We start from the raw sequence: 24312 nt of genomic DNA, 5'->3' as shown, positions 1-24312 counted from the left end.
ATTTGATGACGTCAATTAGAAAAGCTTCCCACAGGACGCTACGGTACCTCTCCCAAAAACTCCTCCCGTTACTCAGACACACACACACATTGGTGGTTCGGGAAATTCAACTCCGATTTACATTCTACGAGAGCGCGCCTCCTCGAGCCTGCCTCGAAGAGAATATGCACGAGAAAACAGGCCAGGAGAGCAAGAGAACCAATGATCCCGAATGGCATCGAAAGGCAAGGATATGCTTCAGTACGTGTGTTTGTGGGTGTGTGTGTGTGTGTGTGTGTGTGTGTGTGTAAGTAGGCCATCCGAATTTGGATCGGTGTTGGTGCGAGCCAAAAAGGGCCACAACATGGAAAATATTACATAACCCTGAACGGCAAGCTTTCACCCCAGAGCAGGGAACAAACAATTGCTGGAGAGCAAGCATACAAAAAGGAGGAGCAGCAGCAGAGCAGTGTGCAGATGCTTAACCTGTGTCTACGAGTTCCATTTTCCTATACACGCACACACACACGCACACTGCCGCATTGGTTGGAAAAGCCGGGGAGAAAGCACCCACACCACGCTCAGAGTAGGGCATTGGAGCGATGCGAAAACTCTGCTAAGAGTAATTTCACCTGTCAGAGAGACGCGAACTGAGTTCCGAGCTAGAAGTGAGTTTTGTTGAGCTATTATCCACCCTTCGTTTTCAATGGCCCTTACACCCCCCCCCCCCCTCGCCCTATCATTCAAGCAGAGAATTTCCCAAAAGCTCTGCCATTCCATACAGGAGCTCACTTTTCAAAGCTCCCAACACTCACCAGGAGATGGCTCTCTCTAGAGGGCTCTCCGGTAGCTTCCGGCATCAGAGAGAGAGAGAGAGAGAGAGAGAGAGAGAGCGAGAACAAGTCGATGCTCTCCATCGCAAATGGGATCACAAAATTTTCGGTTACATAATTTGTGCGAAAGGATGGCACCGTGTGTACGTGCCAGGATTCTCCCCGTAGTTGGAGCGAGTTCCGTAAACTTTCCACCAGAAAACTGACTTTCCAAAGAGTTCATTGCACAATGAACTGATATTGTTGTACGAATGAAATCAAACGGATGTCTCACTGTTCAGTAGACCTTTTACAACGATTTGAATTCAGTACGACCCAATGTTACTCCTCCATGGGCCATTAATCTTTGCGCTCCCGTTTTTCCAAAATATGGCCTTTTGACCCTAACTAGGGCTTTCGGTCAAAGCTGATAATTGTTCCTCCATCCCACCATCAACGAAATATGGTTCACACCCGCGCACCAGCCTATTCCCTATTTCCCAAAGCCAGCGCTTGCCTCTGCGGAGCTTCGGAGTCCTGGCACCGGGGGCCATAAACATGTGGGACATTTGGCATCCGCTCGGTTATGTCACCGGTGCCAAGAAATTTTCAAGGATGTATGTAAACTCTACGAAGGGAACAACGCCACACATACACTCAAATAGGTGGTTCATGGGTGGTTGACTCCAGGACAAAAACTAGTAGTCCACTTTTTCGTGCAACCAAAGCGAGGAAACCCCCACCGTAGCAGGCGCACCATATGTATAAAAGAAAAAAACACGATTGCCCTCGCTGTAGTAGAACTTTTCATCGATTTTAATTCCCCAAACCGCTCCGGAGGAAAACAGCTTTTTCGAAAGGTGAAAAGTTGACAATTTTCACACGCCGTGAACGAATAGGGTATGAGTGTGTGTCTTTTGTAAGTCAGATGGACTGTTACCAAGCGGAAACAGACCGTGCTCCAATCCAGTTACACAATCCCGGTTCGGGTGGTAGCACTAGAAGGGAGGAGGGGAGACTTTCGGGCTCCGGAAGTACCCCGTCGGCTTTTGCGTAACACCTTGCAAAGGGGAGCCTTAAATTAGGCAGCAATTCACATCACGCAAGTGTGAACTTTCCGGATCGAGGAAGCAAAACTTGCCTTAACGCGAGTGTTACTCCGTTTATCGATTGACCTTATTGCCTGTTCCACGGCACAAACTTGCGTCCTCTGCTGTGCGAGTCTATCGGATACACGGCCGGTGTTGTTAATTGTTTCAACATGTTTCAAGGCTTTTCGGTGGACGATAGCTTCCCTGAGTAGAGTGGTCAGGATTCTACGCACACAGCCAACATTCTACCGAAACATCCTTGGAGCGTTAATTATTACAATTAGAATGTCTATCCCGCGGCCATCCCGACGGGAGTAGAGGCGACCCAACAGGAAGCAAGAAACGGCAGCGACCATGTCTCGTTGCCAAACTCGCAGTTCCCCGCTGTCCCAACCGCCACTCTGGAACATCCGCTCGGCCAGAGGGTAGGCAAGCGTCGAAGTTTTGACATCATCGCGTTGATTAGTCCGGCAAACAGTGTTACACAACCGTCCGTGTGTCGCTGTCGATCTGTACTCTCTAACCAGTCTACCTCCTCCCCCCTTACTGTGGTCCGTTCGTCACTAATACGCTGACGTATGCGTAGAACGACGTCCCAAAGACGTCCGATCGGTGTATAGGTTGTATGTCTCGGGCTGCAGCATACTGAAACGACAACCCCCAAAACAACCGATATAACCAGGATGATGATGATGTCCGCCAGCAGCAACGGCAGCAGCACGCACGGCAACCGCGCGCTATCATTTATGCACACAAATATTGCTTTCAATTGAAGACATCCGCGATCAGCGCATTCGTCTATTGTCCCCGGTCGTGCCGTCTTATTATCATCATCAGCAGCATCATCGCGGCTACCAAACCCCGGGGACAAACACCGGGAGAAACAAAGGCAGCAAACTGTGACCACCAGCCAGCAGCAAACGCCCCTTGTGGGAAGCTTGGGAACGAACGGGTAGTAGGGCGCAGTAAGGAAAGGGACTACTGCCAAGCGTCATACAAACTCCAAACGCCCTTCAGACATCATTTCAGCTACTTCATCGCGAAATCTCCCCCGGGCCGCGCGCCAGCAAATCCGGCCCTGATGCGCCTGCCAACGTGTCAAAACCCGGCGGCAATCATTGTACATGCCCACCGAGAGAGGAGCAACGTTTTATGGCCTTTTCACGTGAGCGCCTTCCCCGCCCGCCATTACGGCATCTGCCTTGGACACTCGAAAATCGGAGTCCGTCCCGTGCCGGAGAGCCCCGTAACACATTGCTCAATTGCTTACTTTACACGTACACGGACAATCCGTTTTACGCGTTCATGGGGCGGCAGAGGGACTGACTGGTGAGGTGGTGGATAGATCGACCCTACGAGGGAGGAAGCAGGGAAGTAGTGTCAACCATCACACCTCTAACCCGCACACAGCCCACCGGTTGAGGGCTAATGATAATTGTTTGTAAAGGCTCAACCTGCCCGCCACAGCCGGGAGTGGTGGAGTGGCGGCACGGTGTGGCGTAATTGGTCGTTTAAGTTTCGCCGTTCTCATTGTCAACATTTGCCCCACTTTATGTTCGTACCAGCACCTCCACCACCACTATTACCGCCTTCTTCACGAATGTTCTCTCGTGCAGTGTGTGCCCTCGTGGCTGAGTAATAAATAAAAATCAATCTTGTCCACTTATCCTTCCAAGAGGGCAGAAGGCAGAAGGCCAGAGCAGGGCCCCTCCCACTGTCGGATGCTAGCCGGATTATCATCATCGATGGCGAATGATAAGGTAGGAGAGCAAACATTGCTTCAAATATTGGCGACAGTGAGGATTTTCTTTGGCTCCGCGGAAGATTTTATATTGCAATAAGCAACATTGACACATTGAACCAACTCGACACCGGGCTCTCTAAAACCCGGGTTGCAAAACTGGAGAAGAGCTCCAGCAACTCTGTGGCCTTTCACCAGCGGCGAATAAATTTCCTAATCCGTGCTACCGTGTGTGCGAGATATACATCACAGCGACGCCTGCCTTTGATTAGGGCGAATTATCTCATCAGAATAGTGCGTTTAGACGGATAGCACACAGCAGTAGTATCATCGCATCGCCTACAATATCCCGCCGCCGCACTACTATGTTGTGGTGCGAGTGCCCCATCCCTGCGAGAGAGCTCTCGCGTCTTTCAATTGAAGCATCCGCACTTTTATCTGCTGTGCGGTTTGACGCGCGCACCGCGATGCAAAGGCAGGCGGCAGACACGCGCTCAGAGCATGGAACGCGTTTTGCGCGCGGGCGTCCTCGAGGCAGTCCGGCAGGCTTGCGCCCGCGGCAATCAGTGTAAGTGCGATCGTAAATCTCCCGGCGTTCACGATGCTCTATGGCCGGCGCGCACCGAGCACAATGCCATTATGTTCGACAATAGCCACTCCTCGCCAATATCTGGCAAACAGTTGGAGGGGGACATTGCTGACTTCGAAAAACCAAACATCCATTTACGGGCAAGTAGGAGCAGTTTGCTTTCCCAAAAACTTCCTCCTGCTGTCCCTCCGACGCTGGGGCATTGTACCGGAACTTCGGACACGTATCCGACGGACAGCGTGGAAGAAAGCGATGCTCTAACCATGCTGCGGTCTGCGAAAACTGCATCGATTCTCAAGAACTGCAGCGGATTATATAACCAGCGCCAAACGCGCAATAGCGTGCCCATACCAACATACACACACAGACACGTGAGCAGCAGTTGGGGGCTGATGAAGGTGGTTTTTGTAATTTTTACTGCTTACCCACGCCCACCCCCTCTTCAGCCGGCAAGGCTTGCCGCCGCGTACTGAGTCTCCCAGGTTGGGGCGAACCAGGACACGACCACCTGCCCCAGCTCAACGCGAGTGGTGTCCTGATGCAATCACACTTTTCCACCCTCTCTTACCCAAAGCCTACTTCACATGTCCTTTAACCCCCGGACGCATGAGGGATGAAGGACGATGCGAAACAAAGGACGCCGATCAATGCTGGTCGGAGCCATAACGGGGCATGGGACAGCGAACGTGACAGAACGGCCGTGCGTGCGTGCGTGCATGAAGAACCCATCCCCAACACCAGACAGGTCGTGGGCTCGTGCCACACTCACACACAGAAGCGGGCGAGCCATTGCGCACTTTTCATCGGTACAGGAAGGATGCGCGCGAGCGTACGTACCCGCTTCGCTCACACTCGTGAGTTCCTGCGGGAGCTCACATCACGGCTGCATCATCACGATTTCCCTTGCGTTCTCCCCCGCCTGTGTGCTGGGGGGGGGGGGGGGGGGGGGGGTTACTATCGAGCTGCTGAAGGACACACTCGGGGTCGTCTCCTCGCACAAAACCGTGGAGGATCGGTCGGTCCCACGCACAAATCCATCTCTCTCGTCGCTTCAAATCCCTCCTTCTCAAGAATCACACACACCCATGAAACTCCCGCGGAAATATCGAATGCTCTCTCTCTCTCTCTCTCTCTCTCTCTCTCTCTCTCTCTCTCTCTCTTTCTCTCGGAAAGTTGGGAAAAGCTTTTCCAACTTTCTCTTCTGCATCGCACATCCACACTTCTGGGAAGGGTGACAGCGTGCCCCGTTTGGCCCCGAGACTCACTTCACTCCGCTGTTGGTTCGAGGAAGCAAACAAAACACAAAAAGACTGCGAAACCTTTAATCGCATAACGATCGACCCGTTGGGTCACAATTTGTGCCGACAGCCCTGGAAGCCCTGCTACGCAATGTGTGTGAGTGCGTGTGTGTATCGACGTTCCTTGCTGGCCCTGTTCTCCCTCCAAAACTCCTGCACGCTTTCGCCCCAAAACGGTTCGTGGTTCTGGGTGGCATCAGGGGGATGAAAAAAATAATAATGCAATTACGCCTACGCTGAGGCAAACTGCCCGAGAATGAATGTATCGCACTTCGCACTAGAGCTAGGCGCACTGCATCCATTTCCACCCGTTTCCCCCAGATTAACAAGGATTGAGCGCATCGTGTTACAAGACCCGTTACGTAACCGGATATTAACGCACGTTAAGCCCTGCTTCGGTTTGCTCGGTTCCTCTGCCCAGTTTGCTCAACCCTCCGCAATCGTGTGAAACCGATCGATGAAGCGTTGGTGCTTTTATCGCCTGCACGACCTTGCGGAATTTTTCGTCCAGCCGTAGCCGTGTGTGCTTGTGTCTTTTCGTTCGGTCCTGATAAGCGACGAACGCGGACTGCTGGCTGCGCTAACCTGTCTGCATCGGATGGCACGACACGCGTTTGGGTGCGTTTCGATAAGCGCCTACAAAACGGTCCTGCAAGACGTCCCTATTCCCCCATCTCTACCATCCCACCCACCAATGGGAGCTCCCCTCCTCGATTAAAAGGAACGTGAGTTGCGTGATTAAGGTTCGATGAAAAATCGATAACACTGACTCCCCTTCTCCTTATCGGTCCCTGTTTGCATGTAGTAGTTGTTGTTTTTTTTTACGGGTACGACACAACCACCCTGTTCCCTCGCATCACCCCTCGATGGTCCGGTGTCTTGTTCAAGGCGAATGGTTTAATCTCCTTGGCCGTACGCCTCGTCGAACCGGTTCACCGGTTGCGCGCTACACCCTAATAATGTAACGCGCTCGCTGCGCCACCCATTGCGGACAAATCGATTGCAAGTTTGGAGGGAGGAGGTAAGGGGAGCTAATTTGGGGGCTTTTTTCTGTATATTGACCCTCTGCCAAGGTAACCTCGCGCGTACATGTCACCCCTGTCGGCAGACCGCAGCCAAACGCCCGCTTTAATGATAGAGTCGGAAGGAAAACACAGTCCAAAGCGAATCGTTTTATAGCCAGCCCTAGATGGAGAAGACGCACACGGATAGTAGAGGGGCGTAGCAGGTGAAGCTATGGCTACTTAAGCGACGGACGAAGTCAGGGAAATCTGCGTCTGTTGTTACGCAGCATAGTGGAGAGAAAAGTGAACCGAGGAATATAAAATTCCGCCAAAATGATTGACAAACTCATTACGAGCCAACGAGGACACTGCCTTCCCTAACACGATATATGCATATGCAGCACAGCGAGCTCTTCAAAGTGAAACCATGCAGCCGATGCACGTCAGGAATCGGGCTCGTGCAGCACACAGCTAATGGGGGACGACTTGCATGCCGAGCCACGTGAAAGCGAACGAAACGAAAAGCTCCATCGCCCACGCGGAGACAGGTTGTCTGACGCAGGCCTGCACCCGTTCGGTCTCTACGCCACATCCTCACCCTCTCTCCCAGCGATACAGTAAAGGATAATCGAACGCGAAACAGAACAACACACATGCACAGATAGGGAAATGGGAAGGAAATTCAGTCGCTGGCAGTTAGCTGGAACAAGGGGAAACAAACCCCATTGCCCATCGGTTGTAAAATGGTGCAGTTTGATCACCCATTCCGCACACTTCCTATCCGCACATCCCATTCGTTTCCTCCAACCTTTTTTTTAAAGTCGTGATGGGAAATAGTAATCAGAATACAACAACAACAAAACACTCCGTACGGCACACGAAAATAAACTATTTCGTTCGCCGAAGCATAATGCCGCCGTCGTCGTGCGCATAATAAATGAGTGTGTGCTTATGATGTAACACGGCGGTTCACACAATCGGTGGAGCCACCCGGCCTTTACGTAACGCGGGTGGGTGGGGGCAGTGTACGGCATGAGCTACACGCCCGAGACCGGTCGGCAGGTTCTTCTCGGCCTGCCACCGGTCTGTCGCCGCGCGTGCCGAAACTCAACTCCTCCCGGTTGCAAACGCTTGGTTTTACCTTGTTTGGAGTACAACGGAGAAAAAAAGCAGGAAAAATCGATCGACCTAATAGAATAAAATGGCGAGCGAGCCGACGGTTCCCCGCAAGGTTCTGCCCGGGGAGGGCTGAAAACTGTACGCTTTTGGAGTACTTTTGCAGGTACAGATTTGATGTTTTGGAAGAGGAAAAACAATATAAGCACAAAGTAATGCTAAAATGGTAAAATTTTGATCGAAATAATTTATGTGTTTTCTTGTTTGTTTGTTAAAATGAAATGCATCACGATCACGTCGCCTCGTTCGCGGTTCGTGCCCTCTCCTAAGCTCATGGGAGGGTAGAAAATAATCAACTAGTGCAAATGGAGCCTCACGTTCCACACTGTCAATCGTTTTCACTGTCGGCGCAGCGTTTTTTGCTGTAGCGTACCACCAGCAGGTTCATTAGAATGCAGAATAATATTCTTAATTCCAATGGACGTCCGACGTCCAGGGCCGCTAGGGCACCGCCCGTTGGCAAACAGTGCAATTTCCCGTCCACACGTTTTGTGCATCCCCTCACTGAACCGCACCCCCTCATACTAGTGATGGGTAAAGTTGGCAAAAATCCAGAGTCGACTCCGATCCGACTCCGATAATCGCGGAACCGACTCCGGAAGGTAGATCCGCCCAGCATTATCTTAAGTCGTCCGGAGTTTTCCGGAGTTGTCCGGAGTCGTCCGGAGTCGTGAGGAATTGCCCGGAGTGGTCCGGAGTTGTTCGGAATTGCCCGAAGTCGTCCGGAATTGACCAAAGTCGTTCGAAGTCATCCGGAGTTGTTCGGGATCGAGTCACCCGAGTCGGCTCCTGTTGACTCCAACTGATTCCGGTCGTATCCAATGGATTTTAGACGACTCCAAATGACTTTGATTCCGGTCGACGCCTGCCGACTTCTGACGACTACGACTCCAAATGACTCCGAGCGTCTCCGGACAACTCCGGACAACTATGGACGACTTCCGGAGGACTCCGACATCAAAAGACTCCTTGCGAATCCGGAACTCCGAACGACACCGGACGACTCCAACTCCGGGCGGAACTAGTAGCTCGGAATTGGCCGGAGCCGCATGTACTCCAAAGGGTACATCACTACCCCACACACGAAGAAAGGCACCGGTGTCCCTACACAGCCCAGTGATGACGTCATCTCTTTGTATGGATTTTTGCAATGTTTGCTTTTTCCTTTTTTTCCGCCGGGTAGAATAGTGAGGAAAACTCAAAACCCCCCATCATCCCAGCAGCAACTCCGACAGTGTGCATAGCTGTGTGTTTGTGTGTGTGTGTGCACAGTTCGGATCGAATGGATTGCCAGTACGGTGCAAAACTAAAATTAATCCAAGCAGCGCGAACATGCTAAGGACAGCTGACGGTGGTAGTTGAGACGACGACGAGGTGGGGACTCTTTTCCAAAACGCCTCCATTTTCTTTGTGACAAAAATTCATGCCAAAAACGCTTCATGCCATGCATCCATCCATTTGGCGAGTTCCGTTTTTGGATATTTCAGCGCCGTAGAGAATCCCTCTCCTTCGTCCCATCCCTATGAAAGTGCGATCGATATTGCGAGCTCTGTCTGTTACATAAGATATACTACCGGAAGTGGTGGCGGATGTTTCATCCCTAGCAGAACTTTCTTCGCCGAAAGCGACACAACACAACCCAAAATTTGGCAGAGACCAACGATACTATCTACATTACATTCCGATCGAACACGAGAACCGGCTGCAACCGGGTCAGTTGCAGGTTGCGGGTGGTGTTTGCCGGTCGAAACCCCCCTTCCGGGAGGGTGACAACACGCTGATAACGCGCGTGCATTGATTCTTCGAACTAAAAACAAGCAAGAAGAGTATGGCAGCTTTAAAAAAATGTTGGCCGCTCCCGACAGCTCCCAAAATACGACATGATCGTCCAAAAAACCCTAACATCATGTCAAACAACACCGAAAATTATCCTTATCGATATGCTATCATTTGCACATTATCTCTGTTATCAGAGCAAGGAGGAGCAAGGGGAATGTTGCTCGATTCGCTACCTTTTTCTAATCGTTTAGGTGACACTGACGGTGTTTGTCAGAGCAAACCAAAAAAAATAAATAAAACGAAAAATCCCCCTACTTCGTCATGGGAAGGGGAACCTGTTTTTGTGTTGGCTGTTAGAGAACGCCGGTTCCAAATCGATCAATCATGAGACTGGCTGATGCAGCAGGGCTTCAGCTTCGTTTTTTTTTTACTATTTTTGCAGTGGTGTACAGAAATAGCACCTATCTTCGAGCTTTTTCTACTCTATCATTTTTCTGATGAATTTTGATCCCTATCTTCGGAACGTTATTTCCTATACCGCTTTATTGTCCAATCGCTAGCTCTGTAAATGCTGCTGTAAGGCAGTGATGTGGAAAGTTTAATTGTAAGAGCACATCGAATAAAGGCGACCATCAAACAAAATCCCAATGCTTTCGTTAAAGCTGTGTAAAACATACAACATTAACCCTTACGCATAGGTGAAATAGTATTTCCCAGTATTAAATTTTGCTCAATTTCTTGCAATTTCGTACCATGCCACTGCCTCAGAATCTTATCAATTTTTGATACCACTGACCGGACCGACCGGTATCTAACTGCGTACCGAATAGATTTCTAATGCTTCTTTCTTTATCTCGTTAGCGAAAAACGTTTTCGTTCCCAATACGATTACACCCATCTACTATCACACACATAACAAAATTGGCATTTCTGCACGATTTACTACCATAACCTTCAACAACGCACCGGATCGGATCGGTGGAGAGAGTGTGAGAGAGAGAAAAAAAGGTGAAGAGATAAAACGTCACATGAACTCATTTAGAAGGAAAGGGTTTCTTCATCAGGCAGATGATGCCGATGACGGGCGATCGACGGAACAGGCCGCGGGAAATATGATCTTTCTTCACTGAAATGCCACCACCACCACCACCACCACCACCCTCCATCGAGCACCAGCAGGCCTGGCGTGGGGCCGATGGTGGCGGGGGCCTCCCACACCTCCCCGAGCGTTCTTGGAACGCACACTCTGCCCAATGACCCAATCAACAGGGCCGCGCGCGCTAACATCACGATCATCACGCGACTGAAACGCGTCATCACACACAGGAACGGTGTTTTGGCACCGGTTGTGAAACCCGTTCAATTCCAACCGTGTCCGCGCGGCAACCACACACAGGGGACGACTACCAAACAAACACACACATACACACACGCCGCTTTGTAGCACAAAAAATCGACTCAACGTTGTTTTAATGGCGCACGGGAGAGGCAGGGAACAGACATTAGTAAAGATATTAATATTATATGATTGACATTTTATATTAATCGTATTAAAAACCGAACCCTTTCCCGCCGAGGGCTAGTTCAGTGATTGGTGACTTGTTTTTTTTTTAAATAATTTTCATCCTCACCCCATGTCCATGTGTGAGTGTGTATGTGTCCCAAATGGCACAAAAAATGACGGTACATTATTTATAGCTCCACTAGATCGTTATGACACACTCTACTCCTGATGGTAAAGGGATAAGAGTGAGCGAAAGAGTGAGCTCTAGCATTGCATTGCACCAGCAGGGCACATAGAAACAAACCGCCAAACACATCACCAAAACCCCCAAGCTGACACCTTCAACTGCGGGATGCGTTTTGCGACCAGGTACACTGCACACATAAAACGTGTGACAAATGTGTGTGTGTGTGTCTGTCTGATTTTGTGACGATCTTGAAGACCCCTCCTCTCTACTTTGCTGCTGCTGTTCTCAAACGTTTGGGCACATTCATTGGAGACAAACGAACGAAATCTCGCACGGCGTCGGACGTCATCATCGCCTGTCATCATCGATAGCAAAACGTCATGTTGTTTACGTTATCACCTTTGCCAAACTTAACGAAAGGTAGTCAACGGGTAAGAAGAAGAAGTAGAAAAACACACACACATTGGTGTTACTAAAGTGTAAAGTGAAACATCAAACAATCGACGACTTCGTCCTATGCACGGATGCATCCCGCTCGTGTGATGCGAAACGTCACCCATTGCCGCGTGGCACTATGGATGGATCGGTATGGTCCGATCGGCTCTAGAGCTTGGACGTTCGCTCATTTCAGGTACACCTATGGACATATTAATTGTAAGACTTCAGTTGTATGTTTTTTAGCAAGCGATCATCGAAAACGACCTTCACGAGTGGAATTTTGACTTACATTTGCCTTGGCTTGCTGTCGTTCTGCTTCTGTAGGTCGATCGTCCCCTATCTGGCAACGTGTCTCGTGCGGCTTTGCTGCTAACTTATGATTGCATGTTTGGTTTATGTCCCCTTTCTGTTCCTCAATAATGCAATATCATCATCAACGCTTGGATTCGATTGCGTATTTCCACTATCTGTCCGCTGTGTGCCTCCATGGTAACAGAGCAAAGGACGGACAACTAGCACACCCAATATCCCTTGATTTTGGGGTTATAAATGGCAAAAGAATGTAACATAATATGACAAACAGGTGCCCGCTGCATAGGTAGCTGCATGCAAGGACAACTACGAAAAAATCAATTGCAGATCGGTTCTGGCGCTCAAAACAGCATTGCGAATAATAAAACGAAACTATTCCTGTTCGAGCAGACGGAAACATGCATCTAAATACCCCTGATGTCAAGTTGTTTACAAAACAATCATCTGATGCACTGTTCTGGAATTGTCATTTACTCTCTCTCCCAACTCGATTTGTTTTTTCAAGTGCCTCTCAGTGAGTAATCAGTGACCAATAGTTTCATATTTGCTGTCACTAAATTGGAAAAATACGTTCGCTGCAGAACACAGCAAACAAACATATCGCGACCCTTCACCATGAGCGATGCAGTATAAACACAGAGTAAGAGTGATGAGAAGCACACAAAAACCCCCGACAAATGGGTTTTACATGTATTGTGGTGTCCAGTGAAGTGCAGTTTACAATACGTCTAATTAAATGCAAACCTGGTAATGTTCTCTAGTAGAGTTTAGGGATTTACCAGCATCATTAAAATTAAAAAAAAAACTAGAAGTGGTAAACTACCATCGCCCTGGCAATAACGCGAAATGTACATAAATGTTTATAGTAAAGGTTGATTCAAAGATAAAATCAGTTGACACATTTGTTTGATTTTAAAACCGAGCTCGAGATGCAAAACAGAAAATACGCAACAGTTCCTGCACGTGCCACTAGCGCCATCTGTTGTTCGGTGCGCGAAGCGCACACTACGTGCCCGCACACGCACAGCGCGCTCGTCTCTTTGACGCGCTTCAATCGAAAACAATCGCGCATAGCGAGCAATCTAATCGGTTTCATTTCTAACTGCATGCGTGTGTGTGTGTGTGTATTAGTGAGTATGTATGTTTATGCAAAAGGGTGACTATGGTGGCAGGTGGTTTCGCTGGTAGAGAGGGGTTTGATTCGATGAACAGAGACAGACTTGTACGCTGAACCTTGAGCGTTCTTTACTCCGACGACGGCAACCCTTCATCTGCCCCACCAGCACTTCCCCGCTTCCCCAGTGCTCTGCAACACCTACACACACACACACAGAGACAAACGGCTCGCTCGCGCTCTGGCAAAAGTGACCTAAATAAAAGCTATCAAACGTGCGCGCACTAAGACGGCGCCGCGCCTGCAAGCTGCGAACGCGCACACCACAACCTAGAGCTGGCTAGCGCGCTTCTATCGCGAATAAGTTTTGCGCGAACCCCTTGCGCATCATGAAAACAGAAGTTCGGTGGGGGACGAAGGAGGCGCCAGCCCAACGGCTGTAATTTCGTGTCATTGCGTGCGGCGATGAGAGAGAGAGAGAGAAGGTAAGCGCGGTCAAGCATGTTTTTTTAGGCGAGTTTTAAACTTTAAGCACATAAAACACGTAGCATTCGGTTTGGTGTGATGCATCGCGCCTTCCTACGCCCACCCCCCCCTCCCCCGTTGTCGCATTGTGACAATGCATTGTGGGGGCCAGAGCGCGTACAGTGCATTATGAGCGGCGCGAATAAACAACGCTAGCACGTTGATCTCGACGACACCGTCAATCGTATGTAATCGTTAATGAGCATGAGCATATTGGAGCTTGATTGATTGTTCAAAGGTGCAGGCGGCAAAACCCCATTATCTACAATCAGGTGCTCGTGATTGTGAGCGAAGAACACACAAACACATTTCATAAATATTTGATGAATAATTTGAGTCCTCCGTGGATGCGTCAATTGTTTCAAACGCTGTCATTTCTCATTTCCTTCCGATCTCTAGGCCAATCGCTTTCCAGAGACCGATAAAACTGACAGATGAATTACCATTCCGGTACCGGTCTGTGTGTGTATATGTGTCTAGTTCAGATAAAAAATAACAACAACGCATTGCCATCTTTCCCTGCCGAGATTATTCCAGAGTTGGCGATTATTTTGCATCAGCCCGTGCGCCCGACCTGACAAAAATGGAAACCGGCGAGCGGAGAGCTTTGACAGCGAAGCGCAGGGAAGGTGTGTGGATAGGAGCCACGGCGGAGCCAGTTGCTAGGTAGAAGACCGGTTCCTACTCCCTTGTACGTATTCCCTCCCCATTGGGTTTGGTTCAAAAAACCACACTCAACAGGTAAGCGCCGGGTTTGGCCAGACACGGCCAGTTCCCGAGCCGTCGCCTTTGCACTCACACCGCACCACCATTAACACACGGTTTCCCCGGTCGCGTCGTGTGTCTCCGTTGCTGCCGGTTGGAACTGGTTTTGCGATCGTTTACATACCCAGAGCACCGCTTCTCACCTCCTCCCGTAAGTCATCGCGCTACGACGCAGGGGATTATTTCAATTTCGCACCACTCATTTATATTTGCGTGTAAAATCCCCACCCGGCACACCGACGATTTGCGTTCGGTGCTTTCGAACTCTCTCGTGTTTGCGCCTCATCCTTCCCACCGGCCGGTCTGCTGCTGCTGGCCGAAACACTGCTGCACCGTTTGCTATTGTGTCTTCTAATACCTTCTTTTTTCCAAACGGTGGAATAACAACCAGGGGGCTATGGTAGGGCCGGCTCAAAGGAAGCGGGAGAACAAAAATACCCGATGATCCAGCGAAACAAAAAACAAAGATCAAGTTTGTGTTAATACCCTCGTCGATCATGAAAAAGTGGGGTTTCTTTTTGTTTTGCTGCGAGATAAATATTTATGATGGCCAATCGGTGAAACAAACAACACACACACACGCACGCACACAACGACAGAGCAGTAGGTTGGCTAATAATGGGGGATATTTTGTCCACCCAGCATTTCGGTCACGTGCCAAACACCATGCCATACAAATGGGCAACATCATCATCACCGGTAGGGACGAGAATTTCAAACGGGGTTTTAAAGTGTGGAACGGTGTTATCGATATAAACAAAAAAAAACATTCGATTAAATGCTCCACTGCTGTTTGTGTGGATTGTAGAATTGTATGAACAACATTCAGGGTTCATAAGTTCACTACCACCCAACAAAGAGAGAGCCATGCCAACAAATTGCGCGACCTTCATGCTATTTTTTTTTTTTTTTTTAATGATTCCAGGCGAAGGGGTTAAACAAAAAACGGCAATAATACGATTTCTCTTTGCTCAATGTCAAAGCGCGAATGCATTTCGACGAACGACAAAGAAATAGTAATAAAAAAAAACAGAACTCCACTCATGGTCAATGTCAGCCAGTACACGGAGAAGCTGCTGCTGTTGTTGTTGCGTTTAGCAGTGCCGTTGGTGTGAGAAGTGAAGGGAGAACCTTCTCGGTGGAAGAGCTCTAGGAAAAGGATACAACATGCCGTTGATTACCATTATAATTGCTGTTGCGTATAGATACAACTTAAATTACTGACGTTCAGGATTGTTTGAATTGCAAAATCCCGACTGAAATGCAAAAACCAAAATGTTGTTGTGTCCTATTCCTGCTTTTTTTTTGTTGCTTCGTTACGATTGGAGCATCATCTCTATTTGTAATTGCTAGCATAATTATACCACAGCCTAGCTTGCACGTACACATCGCACCAGAACGATGGCGTAAGAGAATCTCTTCCTCCTTCCGCCCTCCCAAACAGTGTAATCGACAGCAAGATTGCATTACATTATTGTCGCTGCAACTGTTAAAGACACCAAAACAAGGGTTTGATTATCTCATGGCAGCAGCGCCGCGTTACATCGATCGTCCTCAAGGGGTTGACATCTCGCCACTGCCGGCCGAAGCAGCAGTTCAATCCGGATCGTGCAGCAAACCAACCCCGTGATGAATGGTATCGATTGAAGCATTGCACACTGCCATTGGTGGTGGTGGTGGGCCTGCGGAACCCCAAACGGAGCAGAGCAGAGTGTGTTTTTGTAAGAATGCGCAGACGCCGCACCCGCAGCAGAGCTCTTTCGCGGTTCGCAATGTGTCAAATACGGCCGCTTAGCTGTGTGCGTTGTGTATGTGGTGGTGGTGATTGCGTTTGTTACTGCAACATGAACCTCCGGCTCGCACACTCGTGTACACACGCACACAGTGTGTAGCAACCGATCTCGGACACGTGCGATGCGGTGCATTTCGTATTGTGGTGCGGATTGCACGTTTTATTGTCTTGCATGCGTGGAAAACAATCCGATCTATCTCACTGGTTGATTCCCCGTGACGCAACTCTGTGGCATTGATGATAGGCTCTAAAAAATAACAAAAATACATTTTTTTTAATTAAATCAATTTCACTACTCCGACCAGTGTGTGTGTACGAGTTCAACCGTGCACGGCAACCGTCCGTCCATCAGGCCATGCCGCCGCATCCGGATCTGGTTCATTCTGGAAATTTACCGACCGCGTGCTAAAAACGATGGTAGAAAAGGATGATTCATGCGTGGTGTTTTTGCTGATAGGCGCACGGGCGCACTGAGCATGAGAGGGAAAGGTATAACGTCACATAGAATCATTTGGAGCGAACCCTAAACGTACGTGAATCTTCGCTGACGGAACTATGGATGATTTTAAACTCTTGTTAGGTAACCCAAAAGCAACTCAACCACTGTACAAAGGGAAAGGGTTTATTTAGATGCCACAAAAATGTGTCCGCCTTTTGACAGCCTGAGAAGTAGGGCGAGAAGGCACCTACCATGTGGTTCGTAAATTATCAGATAACACCGTATCAGGTGAGTGTGTTTGTTGTGTGTGGTGCCCGGTGGTCGCCGGTACCGCAAGTATGACACGGTTTCGTGAAGTTTTTTTTTGTGTGTGTCACTTTTCAAGCATCAAAACCCGGGACTACCTCAATAAGGCACCATTTGCACTACCGGGGAATGGCGACGATAACGAAACGCGTGGATAGAACAACTACGAGCAGCGAACGGCAGCAGTACCTGCCGTGGTACACCAATAACACCTGTGCCTCGCCAGAGTTCAACATGGCGCACCAAAACAAATGCACTTTACGCATCGCAGTAGGCATAGGAAAATGGAAAAGAACGTCAAGTAGCGTGCATTAATCGCTGCTACCATTGCACGGGTGGGGCAACGCCGTTCATTCACAACGAAGGTCTTGGGAGGGTTAATGCGGCGGCTAATTGGACAGCCCGGCCGCCGCCGCCGCCGCCGCCGCCGCCGCAACCCGATTCATTAACGGTCAGCAGACGGCAGGCGACCCCTTTGCTGATATGCCCAGCGTTCGGGTGTGTCACCTAATATGTTTGCTCAATATGTGCGCGAACAGGCCCCGAACAGTTTGAGTCCGGGAATCGGTAGCGGCAATGGCAGGGCGCGATCGCCCTCCACGCCATAGAGCGGGTTGTGTTTCCCTTAACCCGGTACACCACGCGACGTTAGAAAACATTATGTATTCGTGCTCTAACGACACCATTCACGCGCACACACACACACGCGCGCGCTCGCTGACAAAAGCACATGAAGCGCGTGTCGCGGACATGGGCGTAGCCTCTCTCTCTTGCGCTGGGTGTGGGCCCCGTGCGATCGGCGCGGATCGAGTTTTCTAATCGAGACACCGTAACCCCGCACGTATCGCGATGGTAAGCAACTTTTTTGTTAACACCTCCGTCAATTAGAGGGTGCCTTGCATACAGTGGTACAGTGTATGAGTGTGTGTTTTTTTTTTTTGTTCGCTGCTTCATACCAACATTAGTAACGGACAGGCGGTTGGAAATAATCATAGCATGCCTGTGCGATGCTGCGCAGAGAGAAGAGTCACATAACCCGACGACGACGACACTGCAGTGTCGTGTATGTTGGTCCGTCATGGGGTGCCATGGCGCGGGATGGCTGTCCTGTCCTGACCTTCTACCTTCTTCTTTCGCTTACCCAGCTCATCCGTACAACCCTCCACGGCACCGCTGCAACCAAGCAACTGCGGGCCCCCTCGTAGGCACAGTAGGCCACAGGGGAAGGTCAACAAGATTTGCGCTCTGTTGTCTGCCCGTCATCTCTCGTCCCGCAACGCAGTTCTAATCGTGGAACGCGGATTGAGGAGTGAGTCTCCATCGTACTTTTCTTACCATCCCGCGAAGGCTCCACCGTGTATAGTAAGGCTCTCTCCGATTGTACTTCCGACAGGAAAGATGGACACTCCGTACAGCTCACGGCAAAGGGACAGTTAAAAAAAGCAACCACTTACCTCTTCATCCATTGACCGCGCCATGCTTCTTGACGCCAATCGCTCGGCACGTCTTGCCCTGGGCTCCCTCTCTCTGACCCGCCCTTTGCGTTAGCGACTGACACACACACGCACACGAGAAGATTCGGTACCTCGCTCGCCTCTCGTTTGTTGCTCACCTTCTCTCCGCTGGCTGGCTGGCTGGCTGGCTGGCTGGTTGCACCAACGAGTTTCGATGCAAAAGGACACGGGCGCCCTTGTGTTTTAAGCCCCCCACGAACGGCTCAGATGATGTCCTTCACGCGTTCAAGCACTAGGAAAACACCCACCGACACACACGGGCACGCGCTACCGAGAACAAACACACACACACACACGCGCTATCGAGCGCGCGCGCACACACACACACAGAATGGAAAAGGGGAGACGATGGTGCCCCGCACCCGTTCAATGGTACCGAACGGACGAACGGACGGAGGGAACTGGGAAGGCCCGCTGCCCCGTGTCTGCACTGGTGAGGTGTTTCGCTTTTCCTTGTTACGGTACGCACTTTCGCTTTTCGATCGCCAGTTGGATTTTCACCTGTTTTCCCCGACCAGACCCAGACGACTTAAAAATCTAACAACACGAGCGACCAAACTGTGCGAAGGAAAGGTGCTGTCATGTCCGACACTGGGCCGAAGGTGAATAGAGCATGGGTGTGCGCAGGTAGCTGCGTGACAAATATTGTGGCAAGTGGTTTTTTCTTTTTATATTTCTCGCATATCGCTGTCAGTTTAAGTGTTAATGTTGGAGTAAAATTTAATTTAAAAATTAAAAATATTCATTTTTTGCAAAATTGTTGCACCATGCTAATAAAAACAGGGAAAATTCAATACTCGCAGCAAATTGTAGACACCTTGGGAGAAATAAGAACCATTTCATTGGAGCACTCAACTCGCCAGCTCATAAACGCAGCTCACGAACGTTTCCAAAGGGCTGACTGCTGTCGAAAACATCTCGGTGAATTCAAACTGATTCAAAATAACGGTTTCCAAATATGTGCATATGTATTTTAAAAAAGATTTCTTTCTAATGAGATTTCTACAAATATTTTTAATTAAATTTGTTCTCAATTGTTTTTTAATGTTGGAAAATAGTTTTTATTTTGAAATTTCAAAACAATAAACTAATTTGAGGCAAGTTTACTAAAGCTAAAGCAACAAAATGTGTGTTGAAACATTGAACCTGTTAAAACAAATCAATTATCACACAGAACATATACTCAACTTTCTTAGCTGCCGTAAACCATTTACGAACCATTTGCCGCCTTGTTAGCTACTAAACAAAGTAACATCTAGTACATGGGAGACACTACAAGCGATTATGTTCACTCTTCCGAGTGCAGATGCATCGAATCGAAGGTCGCGTATGCCGGAAAGACCCGACTCCTTCACGCATTGACTGCTAGTAGAAGCAGCAGCAACAGATGACCAGGCAAAACGTTAACACCTTTTTTTTATTGCATCAGAGCTACATCTGACCGCCAAACGCACCAGAAGAAGGAAGCCGAGAAACATTCCAGCTTGGAGGTGTAACACCGCCAGTTCATTTCCGGACGCAAATCGAAGATGCGCACACCAGCACTGCCTTATGCTGGTGCGCAAACACTAGTTGCTAGTTTCGTAGCGTTTGGAGTGCGTTTTCTACGCAAATCGGTGAGTCGCTTACCTTGAGCGTCTGCCCGCATACGTACAAGGGGCCGATAGCGAGATACGAGAACGCTCAGCGACCGGGACTGGAGAGAGAGTGTGTGGCCCCGACCCGACACACCAAACAAGGAACTCCGGGTCCGGTTAGCCCGGTCAGTTTCTACGAGGGGAAGGGAAAGGTGAGCAGGGCACGGTGGATGTAAACATTTGACGCAAGGCTTTCTCGTCTGTGGGAGGAGTGGGGAAAAACCGAACCGACCGTACCAACCGAACCGGCCACAAGCTACTAAGCGTCTAGAGTTTTCGAGCCCGAACCTCGGAAGCCTTCAGTAGCCATCGGACAGCGTCGTCGAGTGCAAGGTTTCGTCGTGCGACTTCATCGTGTTCTGCGTCGAGCGTAAGTGTACAATTTTGCTGCAGTGGGATGTTTTTGGGGGGTGTGTTGGATGTGATCTCCAGCATTTCATTCCCATCTTGCCGTGGCAAAGAAAGTGTTCCACTCTACTGTACTACGGAGTGGATGCACGGGCGTATGCAGCGTGCCATTCGGAATCGATTTAACGGGGAAGTGTTAATACGTCTCAAGTTCACTGGACGTTCGCGCTGTATACGATCCATACTAATGAGCACCATTACGGTAAAATGAGACTGGAAGTTGGCTAACTATTCTCTTCACGTAGTACATCGTTTTCGGAGTGTTTGTGTGTGCGACTTCTGGAGTTGTCTGCAGAGTACTTCCTAGCGATTTTAGAATTGTTTTCCACTCGTTGCATATACATTTGCAAAAGGCGATCTACGCACTCAGTTGATCGAATGCGCAACAAACCTAAGATAATTATCCGTGCCCTTTAGCCCCCCCCCCCCCCCCCCCTGTAATGACCAGTCAGCAAAGGTGGGAGGTGATCTCATGGTATGCTCACGTGTGAAACTTGTTCGCCGATCGTTCAGCGCACAAAGAGCACGAGCAAGACAAGGAACATAGTTTCTAACAACTGTCTTCTTGCTTGACGAAACTGTTTCACCTGTTAGACCTTAGCTTGTATCACTGCCAGGACAGGAAGTGTCCAAGTCGAGGCATTTGTTTGGCTTTCCATATTTTATTTGCGCTCACCAATTGCCTGACCAGCGAGGGCAACGCATCCGGCAACAAGTGCTGTGATTCGGTCGGTTGAATCCGCCAAAAGTCGTGGTGCGTGAGGTAAAAGCTTTTTGAGCAAGAATCGGCCCGTCCCCATTGCCGACCGTTAATTATTTATTTATCCGAGAGCTAGCTCAAGGCTGGATATGTTGGTGTATGTTTTTTATCGTCCAAAAATTGCGCTTCCTAAGACGGTGCCGTCGCGTAGCATTGCTATGGCCGTTGTTTACGCTCCAAATGGAATAATCAAGTCACAGACAGAGCATGTGAGTTGCCTCATTATGCACATCAGCCCGTTTGCTTCGGTGAGATAAACCCGGGCAACAACCTGTGGCCGGCAGTGCTGAGCTGTCAAGGATTTTGGAGGCAAAAAAGCATTCTTTACCGTCTTATCGATTGCTTAGGGTGTTTCGATGGCTTTAATTTAGAAGACGTAACTTCTTGCCCGTAACACGTCCCATATACTGGAGGATTAGCCATTTGAACACCGAACGCAGTCAACCTCACAATGGAAACAATAACCCTCAGCATCCACGGGACAGGAACAGGGACGATCGATCATGGTATGCATTCGCTGGTGCGATCATGCTTCTCCTACTCCTGTGGCGTTTCTTTGAATTATGCACCAGTCTGTGTCTGATTGCATAGCCCTCCCCAAGCGCCCGTACGGAAGTTAATCGTGTCGTTGCCGTGCCGGTCAGAATTGGGAAGAATAATCCACCATCAACGTTCCGCTCACGTACGGGCGGGACACAGCACGCAGCAAAGCTTAGGACGACCTTCCCTCATATCATCTCCTCTCTTCCCTTCTCTGCACACACACACACACAAACACGCACACCCTTTCGTGGTGATCGACAACACACTGCCCCTGCAGGGGGTCGCCTCTTCGCCAACCCTTCCAACGGGCGTCGTGCCTTTATGTGCGTGTCGGACGATTGTCGGCGGGCGGCGATCGTTATAAATTTAAAACGCGCTTTTCACACCGCCAGAACGATCATTCGCAGTCGTACAGTCTACCGGTGAGGAGAGTCCTGAATTTTGGTGCTTCGTCCCGCGAATTTCGGAGAGCTTCTCGCCCGTTTTTTTTTCTTCTACCGCATCAGCCAAATCGCATCGCGTGTGAAAGTGAAATTGTGCAAAAGCAGAGAACAGAAACGCAAAAAAGCTCAACCAACAAGCCGTAAGTGTTCACAAGTGCGTTTGGGGTTGGTGCTGGATGTTACGCTGATGACAGCGAAATTGTGCGCTCTTCGCCTAGCCGCCACTGCAGCCACCTCGCCGCATACAAGCGATTGTTTGGGATGACGAGTGACGAGTTAGCGTGCTGCTGCTACTGCTGCCGTTCCGTTGCGTTATTATGTCATCTTTTTTTGGGGTACCCAAGGCCACTTTGGCCCGGTGTAGGGATGATTTGTGTTGCTAGAGGGCGGGAAGAAAGAAGAGAGCAAGCGGTGTAGGTCAAACGACGCTTGTATACTTATTGTTTATTCGCACAACATAGACAAGGTAGTTGTTCGTGGGAAGCTAAACCGTAAGACTGTTCAAGACCTTTCCAAACCATCAGCAACTGGTTTGCTATGTTCGAATAAATTAATTGTTAAAGTAGCTAAAGGTAACTCGCTAAATTAGCTTTGAACGCTCAATCAAATCAAAAATCAATTGTCACAAAGAGATCGAATTTGCATCCTAGAGTTACATAGACAGAATATCCCTATCATTCTCGCCCTTTGAATTGTATCTTCAGTCAATAGGGTTTCTAGGAAAGAAGATACATAATTCATACGTTTGTATATTATCGGTTTGCTGCTTCAGCGATTTAATTGCTTCGTGCATCTCGATCGTTCATCTCGCGGTGCATCGTAAAGCTGCTGCACCCTGTTGGGTGCCTTTTTGCATTATTGACCGTGCGCTAACCTGTTTGGCATGTTATCGGCTCGAACGGAAAAGTACCGATATCTGTATGTGTGTGTGTGTGATAGTGAGCTGATTTCTAAGCACCTACCATCGAACATCGAACTTGAAACCGGGTCCGTAGCGCCCGTACAGCACTAATTATCGATATACCTCTCACTCGCCTGGATGCCCTTTAGTAGCTTGTTACTGTAATGGTTTACAGCCACCGATGAGTGTGTTACGTTGGGAAATTAAATAGCTAAATTGCACAATATACAGCCTACAGGTCGGCCCGCGGAAAATGATGCTTCCCGGACTTATGCAGCTGTGCTGAGTTGAGAAGTTAAACTCAATTTGTATTGATTTTTTCCCACTTCCCGCAGATTTTATCCCACGATTCGAGTGGCTACCGAGAGTGCATCCTATACTCCACCACCTAACATGAAATCATTCCCTACCCTCGTTGTCGTCGCCACCTTTGCCGTGGTGTGCAGCCTGAACGGTTTCGCGCACGCTACCGTGGTGGAATCGTGCGGAGGTAAGCGTTTCGTCACCTGACCGCCCGTTGCAGTCTATCGTGGTGCGTCGGGTGCGCAGGAATTGACATTTGGTTTACCATTTCCATTGGTTTCATTGCAGCCACCCGTAGCCTGGTGCCGATCGAGCAGAACACCGTCGACATTAGCAACTGCGAGAAAGGGCCCTGCCGATTGAAGCGCCGCACGACCGTTAGCATCAACCAGAAGTTCACGCCGAGTAAGTAATGACGCACGGTGCGGTGCGCGACCAGCGCATCAAGCTTTACTAATCGGGTATTGTGCTTTTCCTTACCCCGCACAGCGGAAGATGTAAAGAGCCTTAGTACGACCGTGTTCGCGAAGATCGTTGGCCTACCGTTGCCGTTCGTGGGTGTCGACGGTACGTCCGCCTGCCCGTATCTGTTCGCGGAGGACGGCGAAACCAAACTCGAGTGCCCGCTGAAGGCCGGCGTGCCGGTGGTGTACAAGCGTAGCTTCGATGTGCTCGAAATCTACCCGAAGATCCCGAGCATGACCATCCACTGGGAGCTGCAGACGAAGAGTGGCCGATCGATCACCTGCTTCGAGGTGCCGGCTAAGATTGTGTGAGCTGCGGGCTGCGGGCTCGGAGTAACGCGCAAGCGTCAGTGAATAGCATGCTGCTGGTCCGATCTTTTCGGGTAGCTTTCCGAGTGATAGGTGTATAGGTTAGCGTGAGCTGTTGGGTTATGACGAAGACGAAACCGCACGCAGTAAAGGGTGATTAATTTTTACAAAAAGGAAAA

General features: G+C 49.5%; 2 protein-coding genes and 1 long non-coding RNA gene across 13 annotated transcripts in view; 2 read left to right on the top strand and 1 right to left on the bottom strand.

Annotated features, from left to right (window-relative positions):
* Positions 1-18968, bottom strand: part of LOC1273109 (sodium/potassium-transporting ATPase subunit alpha) — a 65277-nt gene extending 46309 nt beyond the window's left edge. For 4 of the 8 annotated variants that reach the window (XM_061645845.1, XM_061645842.1, XM_061645844.1 and 1 more), the window contains exon 1: positions 18306-18968. In XM_061645845.1, coding sequence (XP_061501829.1) covers positions 18306-18329 — 24 coding nt within the window. In that variant the 5' untranslated portion in view covers positions 18330-18968. The remainder of the gene's footprint in view (positions 1-18305) is intronic. The other 4 variants (XM_061645850.1, XM_061645849.1, XM_061645848.1 and 1 more) reach the window with 3 other exon arrangements.
* LOC133391432 (uncharacterized) lies at positions 13355-19491 on the top strand. 3 transcript variants are annotated; one of them, XR_009764928.1, is made up of 3 exons: positions 17611-17703; positions 17817-17922; positions 17997-18299. It is a non-coding gene; the product is annotated as an uncharacterized LOC133391432 (long non-coding RNA). The 3 variants fall into 3 exon arrangements; XR_009764926.1 differs by lacking the exon at positions 17817-17922 and having other exon boundaries at positions 13355-17703; positions 17997-19491; XR_009764927.1 differs by having other exon boundaries at positions 17571-17703; positions 17817-19491.
* Positions 19492-19940: 449 nt separating this feature from the next.
* Positions 19941-24306, top strand: LOC1273110 (NPC intracellular cholesterol transporter 2 homolog a). Of its 2 annotated transcripts, none has more exons than XM_312060.5 (4): positions 19941-20372; positions 23393-23547; positions 23649-23765; positions 23850-24306. In XM_312060.5, the coding sequence occupies exons 2-4, from the start codon at positions 23451-23453 to the stop codon at positions 24134-24136; spliced, it is 501 nt and encodes a 166-aa protein (XP_312060.3). In that variant the 5' UTR covers positions 19941-20372; positions 23393-23450; the 3' UTR covers positions 24137-24306. The 2 variants fall into 2 exon arrangements, with proteins under 2 accessions (XP_312060.3, XP_061501840.1); XM_061645856.1 differs by lacking the exon at positions 19941-20372 and adding an exon at positions 22032-22296.
* The last annotated feature ends 6 nt before the right edge of the window (positions 24307-24312 follow it).

Source organism: Anopheles gambiae, chromosome 2 (genome assembly GCF_943734735.2).
Source record: "Anopheles gambiae chromosome 2, idAnoGambNW_F1_1, whole genome shotgun sequence".
Taxonomy (NCBI): Eukaryota; Metazoa; Arthropoda; class Insecta; order Diptera; family Culicidae; genus Anopheles; species Anopheles gambiae.
This window is presented reverse-complemented; position numbering and strand designations above follow the sequence as displayed.